Source organism: Hetaerina americana, unplaced genomic scaffold (assembly GCF_022747635.1).
Source record: "Hetaerina americana unplaced genomic scaffold, ioHetAmer1.1.p SCAF_7, whole genome shotgun sequence".
NCBI classification, from domain to species: domain Eukaryota; kingdom Metazoa; phylum Arthropoda; class Insecta; order Odonata; family Calopterygidae; genus Hetaerina; species Hetaerina americana.
In genome coordinates this window covers 37,887,562-37,904,381 of record NW_027287316.1, presented here as the reverse complement: position 1 = coordinate 37,904,381, position 16,820 = coordinate 37,887,562, and the positions used below count along the sequence as shown (strand labels likewise).

The 16,820-nt window shown below is 34.3% G+C and overlaps 1 protein-coding gene across 1 annotated transcript; it reads left to right on the top strand.

Annotated features, from left to right (window-relative positions):
- The first annotated feature begins 8,730 nt into the window (after positions 1–8,730).
- Positions 8,731–16,555, top strand: LOC139696635 (uncharacterized). Its single transcript, XM_071595443.1, has 5 exons — positions 8,731–8,734; positions 10,912–11,148; positions 11,265–11,700; positions 11,869–13,547; positions 15,750–16,555. The coding sequence occupies exons 1-5, from the start codon at positions 8,731–8,733 to the stop codon at positions 16,553–16,555; spliced, it is 3,162 nt and encodes a 1,053-aa protein (XP_071451544.1).
- The last annotated feature ends 265 nt before the right edge of the window (positions 16,556–16,820 follow it).

Genomic DNA, 16,820 nt, shown 5'->3' with positions numbered 1-16,820 from the left:
GAAAAATTTCGCTGTTGATGGCTGCCAAACAAATACTAAACAACGTGGCATCTTCAAACTTGAAACATATGCTTTATAGATTGCATACTTTCTAAAACAGTGATATTTTTGAAACAACTACCGCCATCTCTAGGTCTGGCTGGGTACTCCTAGGCCTTCCCAACTATTGGGCTTGGATACCTCATATGAAATAGTTTTTTGCAACCTGTGGTTGATATCCCCAACTGCATCCAACACTACTACTACAAGTAAGTATACACAAAATACTTAATTCATAATTGTCTATGTCCTTATTCCTCAAACCCAAATATTTATGGAGTCAAAATTCATTTTAGTCTATATCAAGAGCCGTGTACCTATCTTGGAAGTGTTTTTGACTGAAATCGTGAAAGTAGTAGGGACATAAGAAGAAGTGTTGCATTAAGCAAGAAGGCAAAGAAGGCTTGTCAAAACTTTGATATAGAATGTGGTTTTTTATGGCACTGAAACATGGTCATTAAAGCAAAATGATAGCGGTAATTTGGAGGCTTTTGAAATATGGGTGTGGAGAAGGATGGAAAAGGTGAAATGCATAGAAAGGGAAACAAAAGAGGAATTGCTAGGCATGATGGGGAATGAGAGGGGTTTCTTCGGAGAAATCCAAATGTGGCAGGAAAGATGGATGCTGATCATTTTGATTGACAATGGTGAAGATTGTGACAGAGGGAAGAATGCTGGGCAATCAAGGAGGGCAAAGAATGGACATTTTGGACCTTATAAAAGAAGCTTGCAGAAATCAAGGGGTTTACTGTGTTGAATTTCAGGTAGAGTTCTGTGGGAAAGACAACAGAATTATTGTTGTTCTGTTGTGTAACATGTTTCCATTGAAAACCTACTCTAGCCAGTAGATTACTAAAAATAGTAATTAGGTATATCTAGGTGTATATATTTTTTGCAGGGTCACTCAAATATTAGTCCCAATTAGACAACTGTAATTATGATCTTGTTTAGGAAATATGTAAATGGTGTTTCTAAAGTCATGAAAGATAAAATTTTTCTAATATTTTAAAATTGTAGCTCCCTAAACTATACCAAAGCCATTGTTTTAGAAATAAATTTCTTTTATCCAAGGGCAATTTTTTATGGCTTATTGTACTGAATTTGCAGCCCTGAAATTGTGGTCCTTGTCTGTAAAGTTAAAACATCATATATTTTTTCTCTGAAAAAATTTGAGTCTAACATGGCTGAATATTGAAATTGGCCATTTTCAATGTCAAAAAAGTTGCATGGGATAGCAATTAAAAATTGAAAACACTACCTCTCAGGTCATATAATTCCATTTAATTCAAAATTTTGGCCAAAATAAACTTTTTAAATCAAAAAAATTACCTTCACAGTGCACTTCTTTAAATGCCTGGCAAATCAATAACTTCTATTCAACCATTGTCCTCCCTATAATGTCTGAATTTAACTTAATGACATTTTTTTATGTATTATCAATAAAACATTTCCTTAAAGTAAAATTCCTGCTTATGAGCCATATTGTTTCCTGTCACCCAAGGTGTTTCCCTCAATGCTTCTTAGAAGTGTTGAAATTGGTAGATTTTTCTTTCCTGATTTTTACCCGGCAAGTGCCAAATTGAATTAAAATAAATAATAATAAAGTTATTTCCTAGCCAGCGATAGAAATTCAAATGCTGGAAGAAGGCCCAGAATATTTTTTGAGTACCGATAAAATATTACATTAAATTTAATATTTCTCAGTGAAAAGTTTCTTATGGAATTTATTAACTTTTTAATTTTGTGGTATTTTGCATTATTAAAGTCTTTGATGATATAATTTAAATTTTATGCAAATTATACATATTGGTATGTTGATGTTTTTAGTATGCATACTTCATAGCAACTTCTGACCAAAATAGTTATCGATCAGTTACTATTGGCAATCACATTTTAAAATTTATTTAGTATTAAAATCTGGTATAGTCAAATTAAAAGCAAGAAAGATTTTTAATGGCATTTTTTGTCATTTGAAGACTTTATTTGAGGTAACATTTGGAAGACTGTTCAAATGAAATTAGCAGTAATTGGAGAAATTATTGGATTTTCCTATTAATTTTAAGCATTAAATTTATGTTCCCATTTACATATTGTGGGAAATAGACAATAGTTACCATTTATGCACTTTAATTTTGAATCTATGCTTTACCGAGAAAATAGAAAACATCACTTGGAAGCATTTCTAAATTCTGTTCAGAAAGTCCCCCCCTCAATTCATTTTCCTTGAGTACTTTGTACATTGTAAAACTCTCCATAACCATCTACCATTACAAAAACATTGCACTCTCATCACTGAGCAAGCTAGTTCACTCTATACCTCAATTTGCCCTGTAATTTAAAAGGATACAAATATGATGAGTGTTACATTCACTTTACCTCTTGCAGAAGTCTTCTATTGAGTTCATATGTTTATTTTGCCATTCCTTCAGCTGAAAGATGGAGAGGCCAATGTCATTTCCAAGTGAAAAATATGTATTCCTGCTGTAAAAGATGGAATCCAGTTGTTTTGTAGATAAGATTTCTGAGAAATAAGTCATTATTAGGCCACAGTAATTGATCAAATGTTTGATTTCATTGGCGAGAGTAGAGGTTACCTAAGCACACGAAGGAATTTGAAATCCACTCAACAGGGTAGGAAGGGAGAAGTCATTATTCATCTTATTTGCATAATTGACTTTTCCCATGAACTAAGCTTTCAAGTATCATTGATGACATAAATATTCTGAATATGTTTCGAAAATATCTTCCATGTATTGTATTTACCCATTCCTCATCTTTATAGTATTAACATTTGAGTTCAAGGGGATGAATTATTGTTCATTAGCTACTTGCAATTAATTATAGCCATATTAACAGTTTGGAACTAGAGCAAAAAATAAACTAATTTTTTACTGTGTTTTAAATTACTGGGAGTTCTTTGTTCCTTTTTTTTTACTTAAAGATGAGGCTTTTTAGATGCACTGTTTGTAATTGGTTGCAGTTTTTTGTGCTCACTGCTTATGCCTACTTTTTGTTAGGGAAAGATTTGAACTTGTTTGTTTTGAATTGTAAGAAATCTGTTTTTAATAGTTTGTGATGTGTAACTTTATTTTTAATAGTCTGTTATCAGGAGTCATCAAAAAATATGCTAAACAAACCCAATGGAATTCCATGCCAAAGCACACTGCAGGAAGTGCTCCCGCCCAAGGCAGTGAAGTTTTCCCTGACACAGCAGCAATTCTTCCTGACATGCACTCCTCTGGGAACACCATAATTGCTGTCTATGCAAAAGTGACTTGAGAGTTACCCAAGTTCACTACTCAGTTTGTTTCTTAATTTCCTCTTCTTTCATTCATTTTACTCCTAGCCAAGACCTAGTCTATGGTCATAATTTACCAACAGTTGTTATGGCTGCTGTGAAAAGTGATTATTTGCCTCTACTACCTGACATTCTTCCATTCTTAAATGTCAAGAAAAAATGTAGGAAGTGAATTAGTAATATTTATATCTTCAGAATCATGTCACAATAAGGGTTATATAAACACGATTAGGTTTATTTTGAGTCTTTAAAAAGGCAGTGCTGGGGAAGATAATTGACAGTGTTTTTGTGGTCCAAGAGGATGAGAGTCTGGCACATGCAGTTTCCAGTACTGGGTGAGTGTAAAAAATTCCTTGTTTAATAAGCATTTGGCTTAGTTGTATTTTGCTCAAGCATTGCTGATAATCTATTCATGTTTATTTAGCTGAGCATAGGGAAACTTTCATTTATTTGTGTTTTTCATCTATGCGATCTGTTTCAGCATTTTCTCCCAACTAAAGTGTGTGCAATAGTACACTGTGTATGTACACATAGCTGGTATTGATTTGTCTGCTAGTTACTACTATGCTGATGTAGATTAATTTTATTTACATGGAGGAAATGTTTGCGTAGCCTTGATAATTTGGTGGATGCCTCTGATGATTTTTTTATCTATTGGGCTTTCATTTGATGAAAATCATAGTTCCACTTTATTTTTGCTGGTAGCTTGAGGATTTTTCTTAGTGTCACTTTTTTAATTATTTTTTTGAATGGTGTTTTTGTGCTTTTTGATGATAAAAAAAATAAATTGGGTCTACTGCATTATTGCCATTGAATCTTTTCGTTCAAGGATATATCTGATTTGTTACAGTTATTACCTTTAATGAAAAGAAAAGATGACAACAGCTATTGTTTGAGAGCTTTCACCATAAACTTACGTATGTTAAGTGATTAGTATGGTGTCGAAAAATTTAAATTAAAAGGTTAATAGTTTGGCAACATTGAAGAAATAAAGTGAAAAGCCAAATGCATAATGTTAGATGCCCTGGATGAGCCCGGAATACTCTTATTGGAATGCTATGGTTTTGGTGTTTCATATTGGTTGCACATATGAAAAAAATTCTAGTGAAAAATATGAGGGCAGTTTTACAGGTTTTAGTAATTTTGCACATAGTGTGAATTAACTTGACCCTAGAGCCTAAGCCCTTGGGTAAAGTTAATTTTTAGAAAGTTATTGCTTGCATTAATGGTGATACCATTCCTATTCGATAAAATTATCTGACAAGGTTCAAAATATTAAAATTGCTCAATTGCATTGGCTGTGTTCTCTCAGAGGTGGATCATTGAAAACATTCCATAAATATATGTATTTAATTCATTAACATTTAGCGGGCTCATAGATGATTCTTCCATTTACATTGAATACAACTTTTCCAGCAATTGATATTTGCTCCAAGAACTCCAATTTTCTTCCCACCTCTTTACCACCTGTTCAGTCTGAGGGTTTTCAACTTATATAGTTGCATAAGTAATTAATAGATGTGTATTACCAAATATATGTGAACAAATGGTTGCATCATATGGTTGTCATGTTTCATTACTAAGTTCAGCAGTTTAAGTTTTAATCTACACCTCTAAACATACAAGTTAGAAAACTGAAATGTTTTGGAGAACTGGAAGGGTATTTAGATTGTGTGGAGCTATGAAAATTAGGAGACTTTTAATTTAAGAGTATTGAATTCGATTACATAAACTCCATAAGTTTAATTTTCTCTATAATTAGAAGACTGATATTTTTAATCCTAGAATTGAGGAATTCTCTTGGCTTTAAAGTACACATCACTCATGAGGTTATAATCTAACTTAAAAACCACCAATGCTAAATCCCATGCAAACTCTTCCTTTTATTTGTTACCGCTCAATATCCTGCCTGGTAATGATTTTTTACTGCCAATTTAGTGAAAATAACCATAATCAATAGCATGCCACACAATAGAGTTAAAAGAGTTGAATTGCGTCTTCAAGTAAACTCATCCTAAAACTTTTGATAAATAAGGGATATCCTGTGTATTAACTCATTTTTGTAAATCGCAGTGGGCAATATAAATCTATAAAGATATGCAGTAAAATTATTAGATAAAATGTGTCATTAGTTGACCACTAAAGTTTTAATTTATAAGAGCACCCCTTGTATACTTTAGAAAAGGATATCTTGAAGAGTCAGTGACCTAGTCATATTTTTCTAGAAAACCTATGTCCATTTTTAAGGATTAAAATGTGTTCACCTTGGTCAGTGTTGTAAGACATGTGCAGTTGGGGCATGCATTGTATTTTCAATGATCAGATATTAGGATAAATGGCTTTTCAAATTCTTCTTTTGCGTTTCTATTTCAGACCATAGAATTTTTGAACAATGTAATTATGCATTATAGAGATAATTGAAATATTAGTTGCCTAATTATCAGGAATTGGGAATTTTGTGGTGAAAGTCAAGTATGGTAAACAGTCCGTTAATTTTTTTTAAATATTTTTACTCCTACAAAAGCTATAATGGCATAATTTTTTTCTGTTTCTCAAAGAAAATATGAATTTATTTATCTAAAAATTGATATATGTTGAAAAACCTTTATATTTCTCTAAGTACAGTAGATGTGCCATGTTGAAGTTTTCTTGTTATTTTGTATTGCTTATGAGACCAACCTAAGATTATTCTAATGGGGGTCCTCTTCATGTGATGAATCAACTTTTGTTTCAATTTTCATGTTAAGTTTCTTTAATACAAAATAAATGCATTGTTTTAATGAGTTAACAGGCATAGTAATTAAAAAGTTAGAACTATCAAGAAATGAAATTTTTAACTTGTTTCATTTACAAATAATTGAATGCTACCCTAGTTTGATGATTATTATAAATGAATCTCATTATTTTGAGAGAATCCTACTGTTGCCTTGACTTGCCATGCCTAATGACTTGCCTTGAATTTTATCTTGGCTGTGGATAAGTTTTTCAAATGACATGTAGGCATTCAAAAATACGCCTTCAGTATTGTTTGCAGTTGCATTTTCAGAGTACAATTTTAGGGCGTGTGAAATATTTTTGTTACCTGCATTGGAAAAATTACAAATAATTCTCTTCACTGGTTCTCTTAAGAATGGAACATTTATATAATTTAAAAAAATCTAAGCATTGAATATTACTAGTAGTTTTCAAAATATACCTAAAAAGGGAAATCATATGGTGAATAGGTAACAGAATTATCAGAATATGCAATTGTTAAATATTTTGTTTTGTGCAAAGGTAAGTTCTTCTATGTGGTGGAAAAGAATGTGGAAATATTTGATTAAAATCATATATTTTCTTTAGCTTTCACACTCTTTGATACTACTTACTTATATTATACCACAGCTATTCTTGTTGGAGCAGCCATTGCCTTTTCAAATGAAGATGGGAGGCCAGATGACCTTGAAGCACAGCCGAATGCCATTGAATCCTCAGTTCAGCTGGCAGAAAATATTTGTAATGGTCAATTATGTAAGTTTATAATTTATTTGTGCCATCCCAATACATTTTATACAATGGTAACATATTATATGCCATCTTGTTGATATTCACCAGTAAACCTTAAAATGGATACATAAAAAGATTGTCAAAACTTTTGACTGTAGGGTTATGTGTAAGTTATTCTTGAATTTAAATAATATTATTATCACCAATTGCGACTGACTGAGACATGAATCGTGGGCTAAAGGAATAATTGAGCACTTTTTCATGCCCCCTTAATTATTGTGTGCAAAATTAAATTATGCATCATACTAAATGTTTTTCTAAAACATATGAGCAAATAATAACATGATTCTCAATTCGCTGCTGAGAAAATTATGCAGGCTGTAAATAACATTGTGTTCCTTGCTGAGATTTCGCTTCAGCTGGGTGACTGAAATATCCTCTATGTCCAAGCTATATTTTTGTTAGGTATGTGGAATAAATGTTGGCTATGAATATCTAAGATTTTATCTTTCCCATCACTTGCTTTGATACTCCAATGTTGAACATTAGTAAGTTGAAAGTTTTTTGTAATAATCTTAACAAAACTTATTTTAATTGTAATTAGTTTTTAGGTCATTGCAGTTGTATGTATGGTATATATTTATGTTAAAAACTATGTATGCATTTGCACTTGTACTGGGTAGGGATTTTAAATGGAATTTATTAATAATTTAAAGCCAAGAGTTATATGGAAAAATGCTGCAGATGATGTCGGTAGAGTTTTGAAGGATAATGAATGTAGTGCCAAGATGTTTTTATAGGTTGATCCACCAGGGGTCAAGGGGTCGGTCAGATTTTTTTAATGAATGGCACATATTTAATTACAGGATTTGATAATGTATATAATAATGAATAAAAATTAGCCTGTCATCATTGCTCAAAATTTAATAATTTAGGAGATATTTTTGTATAAACTTGCTATTTGGCACAATAGTTGATATAACATGATCAAGGAGGAATCTTAGATATTGAGCATCAGCACCGTGGACGTTGCACAGTAAGTAAAAGAGAAACTCTATCATCTTTTTGTGAGTTTGATTTTGTGGACTGGGAGAGATTTCCTCCCTACTCAGGAAGGAAATCTCATGCTATTTTCTGGTACACTATGCATAGTGCCAGATAACTATTTTTAACATTTTAGAACTCCTTTCTCTTTCGTAGAGGAATGATTTCATTGGTTATACATGTAGAAAGGGGACTTTGTAGTTCAGGGGGTAGAGCATTGAAATACTGATCAGAGGGCCTGGGTTCAATTTCTGGACATCCTCAGCTTCACTCAAGCTGTGTGATTTTTCTTCTACCAGATCTTCCTGGGAAACCATAGGTGGCACAGGGAAAGGAACTGGCCCCCTTACCTCGATGTGTGAATTTCATATGCCATTCAGCTTCTAAGTAAGTGAGCTTTACCCTCACCTATCACACCTACCTTTGGGTTGATAGCTGTGGTGGTATATTTATATAGGAAGTGAAAACTTGAACTTAAGAGGTGCTTTTGAGGGAATAATAGGGGAATGTAGGGCCAAGGGAGGGGTCAAGGGAGATTAGGGCAAGAGATAAGGAATGTATATAGAGAGGGGCAGGTAGGATTAGTAGTAGTAGTTTTTAGGGGAGGCAACCGACAGCAAAGGTCATTTGTGACATTAGGGATGGACAGGAAAGGGTGAAGGGTAGAGAGAAACCCGGCATCAGCATTAGCCTACTCTTAATGAAAGGCACCAAGGGATCCACAGTGTAACGTCCCATCCAATGGATGGCGTGTTCACTCAAAGGGCCCTCTACAAAGCACCTCGAGTACGAATCCAGATACCATTGAAAAATATTCAATGCTGCCGGGATTCGAACATGGACCCTCTGGGTGGGAAGCCAGTATGGGTAGGTAGGATTACTATGGTTAGGTACTCTTACTTAATGAGGCAAGGGGCTCAGGGAAAATATTCAGACAATGGCAAAAAAGAATCCCATAAATTAAGATAAATATAGGTAGGTTTGAAAGGTTCATAGAAATAAACTTTTTAATGGTGTGATGGTAGGAAGAGCTTGCTTTGACCCTGCAGGAAAGCTAGGAGGCATGAAACAATTATTTATCACAAAGTGTGATGTTTGATTGCATTGAAATTCAAGAAGTTTTTCTCTATTGACATTATTCATCAGAATTCCTAGTATTTGTTTTGAACAGTGCAGTTTTATGCCTATCTGATATTCTTTCATATGTTGATATACCTTTGCTTTCATGTTTTGGTAGACAATGAGAATTAGTTTCAAAGCATCAATGTTTGAACCTTTTGATAGTGCACATATAAATATTGATTCAAATTTGCTATAGTGGACTTAATTGTCAATTTTTGCATAAAGGTTATATGCATCACAGTTTTTGAGAAACCTAATGTGTTCCATGAAGTGTGTTTATAAACCTTTTGCGCATTATTCTACATAGAATAATGAACAAAATTATGTTGCGTAATTTTTTGGCAACAGCTCTAGTGTGTTGATAGAGTTTATCTTAATTATTCTAGCACATATTTTTTAGTGTAAGGGGCTAGGAAAAGATTTCTATTTGTAAATTGGGTGACGGTTTTCATAATTTTTAGTATAGCTTTCCCTTAAGGTGAATTAAATGCTATTGGAAACAAAATTTGTGATAATAGGTAAATAATTTGTTTCTTTAAAGTCAACTTCTTTAATTTTCATAATCTTTCCCAGTCATTTTGGATTGCTGGAAGCTATTTCAATTAATGGAATTGATTTCATTCATTATGGAAATTACAGGCCAAGAGAGGCAGTTGGTTTATGAAATGTATGGAGCAGTGTGTGCTTAAGTGAGGAACAGCAGCAGTACTTTTAAAATAATTGTGTGGTCCATGAGAGTAGGTTTTAATGTAACAGAGAAATCAACAGAATGAACTCATTAACATTCTTGTTTAAATGATGTCCTTTTCAATTCTGGAGGTGACATTTTTTTAGTTTCTTAAACAAATTTTTACAATTATACATAATTGGCAATAATTTCCAGACTTGAGGCTAAGGATATTGTCGGCAAATTTGAAGTAGTAATTAATAATTGGTTACCTTCATTGTTCGCTAGCTTTAATTGATGATAGACTTCTAATGGATAGAAGAATGCCTAATCTAAAATAGGATGAGTGATAATTTCATGGCAAAGTCATCCATTTTATTGTCAATGATTATATTGTCAATATTAAATTAATTTTGGACTATCACACTTCTTACTAATCAGGAAATTGTTTCAATAATGGTTGAAGGGCATTTATGATGATCTATTTTCCCTCTCAAGGCCATTAGCTTTTTAAATCTTTATGTTAAGTCCAAGTGAAAAAGAAGTGATGGATGAATGTTGAACCTCAATGAAGCTTGAAAATGCTCCTCTCCATGTTCACAGTTTTCTTCTTTGGTCTCACCATCATTTTTTTCTCCCCAAATCCATGGAGGAGTTGGGATGTGAGGTTAGCCAGCTCTTTGTTAAGCAAAGGTGCAAAATTGGTGTTTAGAATAAGACATTGTTTTTATTTCATGTATCATTCATGCTTCCCATGTGGTTCTTAGTTGAAATCTTAGTCACCATTCCTCTACTCAGTTCATGTATGCATAAGATCTTCACTTATAAATGTAAGAGGTTCATTGAAGCAAAATAATTTTCCTTAGATTTGAATATGACTCCCTAAATTTCTGGCCAGCCAGGAAACTGGGGATCTGGTTTTCAAATATGTGCAAGGAAATCAATAGTTTAAACTGTATTTACATCAAAAATCAATTTTACTATGGTTTCTGTGTCATCATTTTCTGAAATAACAGTAGTACTGTATAGTCATCATTAGTTCATTAAATTTTGACAAAAAGATTAATACAATTACTTGAATTTAATCATTTATCAATTAGAACAAAAATAAATGCTACACTCATTGTTTTCATTATTCTTTCAAATTATGTTGGGGCTAAGGGAATGTCAAGGATATTTTTGACCAGCATAAACCCATTTTTGTGGTATTAAAAAACTTGTTCATCTTTTGAAATATGTATTCTTTCTTTTGCAGATAATTACCGGAAAGGTAATAAACCTATGATCAATCCATTAACAATCAAAAGCCATGTGGACTGTGATCTCCTCTCTGAGTTATTGCATAGAAAAAGAACTCTCATCTCTCCGAACAAACCAGTTTTTAATAGCAAGCAGAGTAGTGAGGTAGAAACTGAAGCTGCTAAAAGTATTGTTTCTGTCAAAACAATTGAAAGTTCCCCTGGAAGTAGTGAAACTCCATATGGAAGAAATGGTGAGTATGATTAAATGCTGAGCACATGCCAACATTGTTGCATTAACACATATTAAGTACACTCAAACAATGTCAAACTTTGTGAACTAAAAACACACCTAACTCCAATGTAACAGGTTACCATGAGGGTGTACACGAAATACAGTCAGGCATCACTCCATCATCCAAAGTTGAAGATACACCAAACAAAGACACTTTCACTAATGGGAAGGAGGGTCGTTCCAGCCAAATCGCCAACACATCTCAGGAAAAAAACCTAAGGACTACTACATACAATAAACAAGAGTCTGTATATCAGGACAGGGGTGCAAGCTTTGATGATGTTGGTGTGGCAGACATCAAAGGAAGGGATGTGAAAAGAGAGAGCAATGCTCACTTGAGTAAAAAAAATACCAATCTCGGGCATCAAATCACGAGTGGAGCATCAGATTGGAAGATTAATGGGGAGCATTATAATGTAGAAGATGCTAAGGGATTCGAAATCAAGGTGAAACCAAGTAGTAATGAAAAAGATAACCACAGCCTCAGAAGAGACCTTGATGATCCCTTTACGTTAGTGAGCAATGAGGAATGGGGAGGGCATGGAGAAGGAGATTACAGTGGATCGGATGAGTGGCATTTTAGCAAAAATGAGGAAAATTTTAATAGGAGAAACATCAAGAAAAGAAAGGTAGATGACAATTATTTTTTTGAAGAATCTGAAGAACTTACCCTTTCTAGTGAGGATGATTCCTCTGACAATAAAGAATATACTTGGCATCCTTATCACCACAAATATGATAAGCAGACCAATGATAAAGGGCAATATTGGCTCATAGAACCTGGGAACTACAGGTTGTACCTGAGAGAATATGTTAATAAAAGAAATGAAGGGGACAGCCATGTTAATGAAATTTCAAGTGAAAAAGAAAGATTAAATCAAGGTGCAGAGGATTATGACAAGCATGAAAAGTCTTACAGCAGTATAAAAACTAAGCATCCTGGCCAAGGTGCATTGTACAAAGTGCTCAAAAAAGAGAAATTACTGGAAGTTGATGAAAAACATGATAATCATGGACCTCACTCCTCTCACAAAAAGAATAGTTCTGGAAGAAGTCATTCTGAGGAAAAACATGGGTTGTTGGATAAGGAAAAGGGGAAGAAATTGAAGAACACCCTATCAGAGGAAGAACATGAAGCAAAGTTTAGGAATGTAGAAAAGTATAGCAAGTACAATGGAAATCATGGACAACCAAGAGGCTTCAAAAATCAAAAGCATTTGAGGAAGTACGACCCATATGATTTAGGCTTAAGTGAGAAGGAAAAAGAGCAAATACTGGCATGGTATTTTGGCCATTACAATTATTATGAAAATGAAGAGTTCATGGTGCCAGGCAAAGCTTCCTTATATGAAGAGCTTGACTCTCAGAGTGAAACATCAGAAGGATATACAGTAGAGCATGATAAAGATGACGAAAGAAAAGCTTCCAAGGTTGAAGCCAGCTATAAAGAGTTCGAAGACCTTGTACAGGATAAAAAAAGGTTGGAAACATATAAGGAAAGCAGTAGAATGTGGGAGAGTCATGAAGAAGACAGTTATATCCCAAAGAAGGAGAGAGAGTTTAAAGAGTGGTCACCTGAGAAATTTTGGTCAGAATGGTTTAAATACCAACAGTCTACCAAAGAGGGTAAGCATTATGATGACTCAGGGGAATATTATAATGCCCCTCAAGACAACAAGTATTACAAAAAGGACAGATCACGTGAAGGAGAAAGAAAGGGGAAAGAAAGAGGGGAGGGAGAAAAATATCTCCAAGATTATCATTTCAACAAGGAAAAGTCAGGCAAGCATTCTCATCAGACAAAGTACGCTTCGAAGAGTAAGAAATCCGGGAAACCTGTCAAAGAATATGAAAGTCATGAATATTGTGAATGCTACAAGATCAAGAAAAGAAAAGGTTCCGAAAAAGCTAAATCAAATGGAGTACATGAAAAACAAGAGAGTACATGGGAGAAGGATTACTACCATGAGACACCCCTCTTTTATAAATCAAGGAAGACAGAAAAACACACATCTGTTGAAAAACATAGGGCAATGAACAGGAAATCGGGGAAACATGAAAAGACACATAATAGCCATAGTGATGTTGAGAAACGAAAGAAATATAAGGGATCAGGAGAAGTCTCATATCATGATAACATAGCATATCCACTATATCACCGTAGCTATAGCAGGAACTCTAAAAAGGAGAAAGAATTGCACAAACACGAGACCCTTGGCAAACATAAGAAAATATCTGGGGAGCATTATGACAGATATAGTAGCCATGAAGAAAGAAAAAGTGTGGACCATCCCAAAGGAAAGGTTTCAAAAACTAAAAAATCTAATGGTGAAGATAATAAGCATGGGAAACATTCTGGTAAGAGTAGTGATAAACATGGAAGCCACCCTGAGAAACACCCAAAAGAAAAAGGAAAAAAACCAGTAAAACACACATCTGTTGAAAAACATAGGGGGAATTACAGGAAATCAGGGAAACATGAAAAGACACATGATAGTCATGGTGATGTTGAGAAACAAAAGAAACATAAGGGATCAGGAGAAGAATCACATCATGATGACATTGAAAAGAAAAATTCAGGGAAAGTCAGAAAAAATCATTCCGGCAAAGAGAAACATAAAAAAAAGTTGCACAAAGACAATAAAAAAAACCATAACAGGAACTCTAAAAAGGAGAAAGAATCTAGTAAGAGTAGTGAGAAACATGGAAGCCACAGTAAGAAACACTCAAAAGAAAAAGGAAAAAAACCAGTAAAACACACATCTGTTGAAAAACATAGGGGGAATTACAGGAAATCAGGGAAACATGAAAAGACACATGATAGTCATGGTGATGTTGAGAAACAAAAGAAACATAAGGAATCAGGAGAAGAATCACATCATGATGACATTGAAAAGAAAAATTCAGGGAAAGTCAGAAAAAATCATTCCGGCAAAGAGAAACATAAAAAAAAGTTGCACAAAGACAATAAAAAAAACCATAACAGGAACTCTAAAAAGGAGAAAGAATCTAGTAAGAGTAGTGAGAAACATGGAAGCCACAGTAAGAAACACTCAAAAGAAAAAGGAAAAAAACCAGTAAAACACACATCTGTTGAAAAACATAGGGGGAATTACAGGAAATCAGGGAAACATGAAAAGACACATGATAGTCATGGTGATGTTGAGAAACAAAAGAAACATAAGGAATCAGGAGAAGAATCACATCATGATGACATTGAAAAGAAAAATTCAGGGAAAGTCAGAAAAAATCATTCCGGCAAAGAGAAACATAAAAAAAAGTTGCACAAAGACAATAAAAAAAACCATAACAGGAACTCTAAAAAGGAGAAAGAATCTAGTAAGAGTAGTGAGAAACATAGAAGCCACAGTAAGAAACACTCAAAAGAAAAGGGAAAGAAGCCAGTAAAAAGTACATCTCAGGAAGCGCAAAAGAAGAAATCCAAAAAAGAGGACAAGAAACATGATAGCAATGTACAGCATAAGCACACTGAAGATAAAGACCACTCTGGAAAACCTCTATCTCATGATGGAGGCAAAAAGAAGAAATCAGGAAAAGGAAAAAAGGAACAGAGAAAACAAGAGAAAAAAAATTAGAGTACTGGAAGTGATGCAACCACCCATGACTAGGAGAAAGCCTAAGAATCTTAAAGAAGCAAAACTGCTGATGAAAGTACTACGTTTCAATCCCAGACCATTGAAGCATTTGCTGAGCCAGTGATAATCTACCAAACTGTACCACACCTGGGGCAATATCACAGTCAACATTGGTTATCACCCTGTTCAATAAATGTTCATTATTTTGTGATTATTTATGGTACTCATGATTGCTGCCACCAGTCTTCATACAATGATGATCATTTAGGTGGTAAAAATTTGCCAAATCCACAAATGACTATGGCATTATGATCCTTGATAAGGTGCATGCTATTCATAGTCAGGAAAAGATGGGAGATTAACATACATATTGTGAGATGGTATCTTGATCTTATACAAATATTTCTGCACCGACCACTTCAATTGAAACCAGACATAATAACAATAAAGTTGAAATAACTCTTGGTCATGATTTTTATGATACCAGAAAAGTGCTTGTGCAGGAAACATTCATTAAAGATAGAAAAGAAGATCAAAGGCACAATATAGTATGTTATTGGAAACCTCCTCAAGTTGCATCTTCACATGCGTGTGTTCAAATGCGACACATAATTCACAATATTAAGAAGAATTAGAAACTCATTGAAATGGTACGCATCAAAGACCCAATCCAAACTTTTTACCTTGACCAAATGAGCCAGCCCTCTTCCTTACTCCCCAGAGCTTAGCCTGAAACCCTCAAACCAGTCAAGTGCTTGTATATCAACAAACATGAAAGACCAGAACATTACTGCACATATCCAAGACTTGATCCAAAATTTTCACTGTTGACAAAATTGCATAGCATCTACAAAACCATCTACACAGTGCTGATCCAAGGGTAATTAATGTGTATTTAACACAGAAATTCCAAATTTCAGTGGCATTCTGAATGGCAATGGTAATTATTTTTTGAAATCTTTAGGGACTCTAGGGAGAAGCAAAGGGGGTGGTAAGGTCCCATTTAAAGTTGAGGTGAACAGAGCTAATGCTGCCAAGGATGGAAAGGAAAATATGCAACATGCTGATGGGTACGCCAAATCTGGGTCGGGACATCAAGGCCAGTCTAAGAGTGGTGCCCAAATCTTGCCGATAACACCCTTATATACACACTCTCATACTGACAACTGGAATGAAAATCATCCTAAGGTATTTGAAGATGAAATAAATGGAGCAGCTGTTCAGGATCATCAACACTTCTTGAATCATCATCAGGAAAGTGGAAACAATCAGATAGTGCCTGCATCAGCTCGGTATCAGGTGATGAATCAGTTTCAACAGCAACATCAAGCAAATCAGATGCAGCAAAGTGGTAACTATCCGGCCGTGCCAATGTCATCTCAGCATGAAGCAGCTGATCAAATGCCTGAGCAACTTGGTGATTTTCAGCCGCCGCTTAGTAGTAACTATCAGCAACATGGTAATTGGCAGTATCAGCAAAGCAGTAGTAATGAAATGGTTCCAATGTATGCTCAGTATTCTCCAACTTATGCCAACAATAAGTTTCAGCGTAGATCTCTATTTCCTTATGTATTTCAAATCCCTATGTACCTAATCCCTCACTCTCATAATCATCAATCTTACCAGAACCAACCTCCCCCTAATTATCCGGGGATTCAGGTAGGGCAGAATGTTGTTGCCAGTCAGCCCTTTGCTGCAAGGCCAGCACCATACTTTATCAATGGTATTGATAGATACAATAATCAATTGAAATACTATGTAACTGCTTAGTGTGTGCCCACCTTCCTCATAGGTTTCCATTGACCTTAAATAACTTCTCACTTATGTAGAATGATATTTAATTAGTACACCTACAGAAATAACTTGAATGACTCTCCAGTTAGTGATCATTTTGCCGTACCCCCATTAATGTTTTTGAAATTCATGTTCACCTGCTCTGATTTTAGACTTGGCCATCTTTCCACTAAACTTTTTTGAAGTATGATTGTGAGTAAAATCTTGAAAAAATTAGTCTGTTGGAGAAAATTTTGAGAAA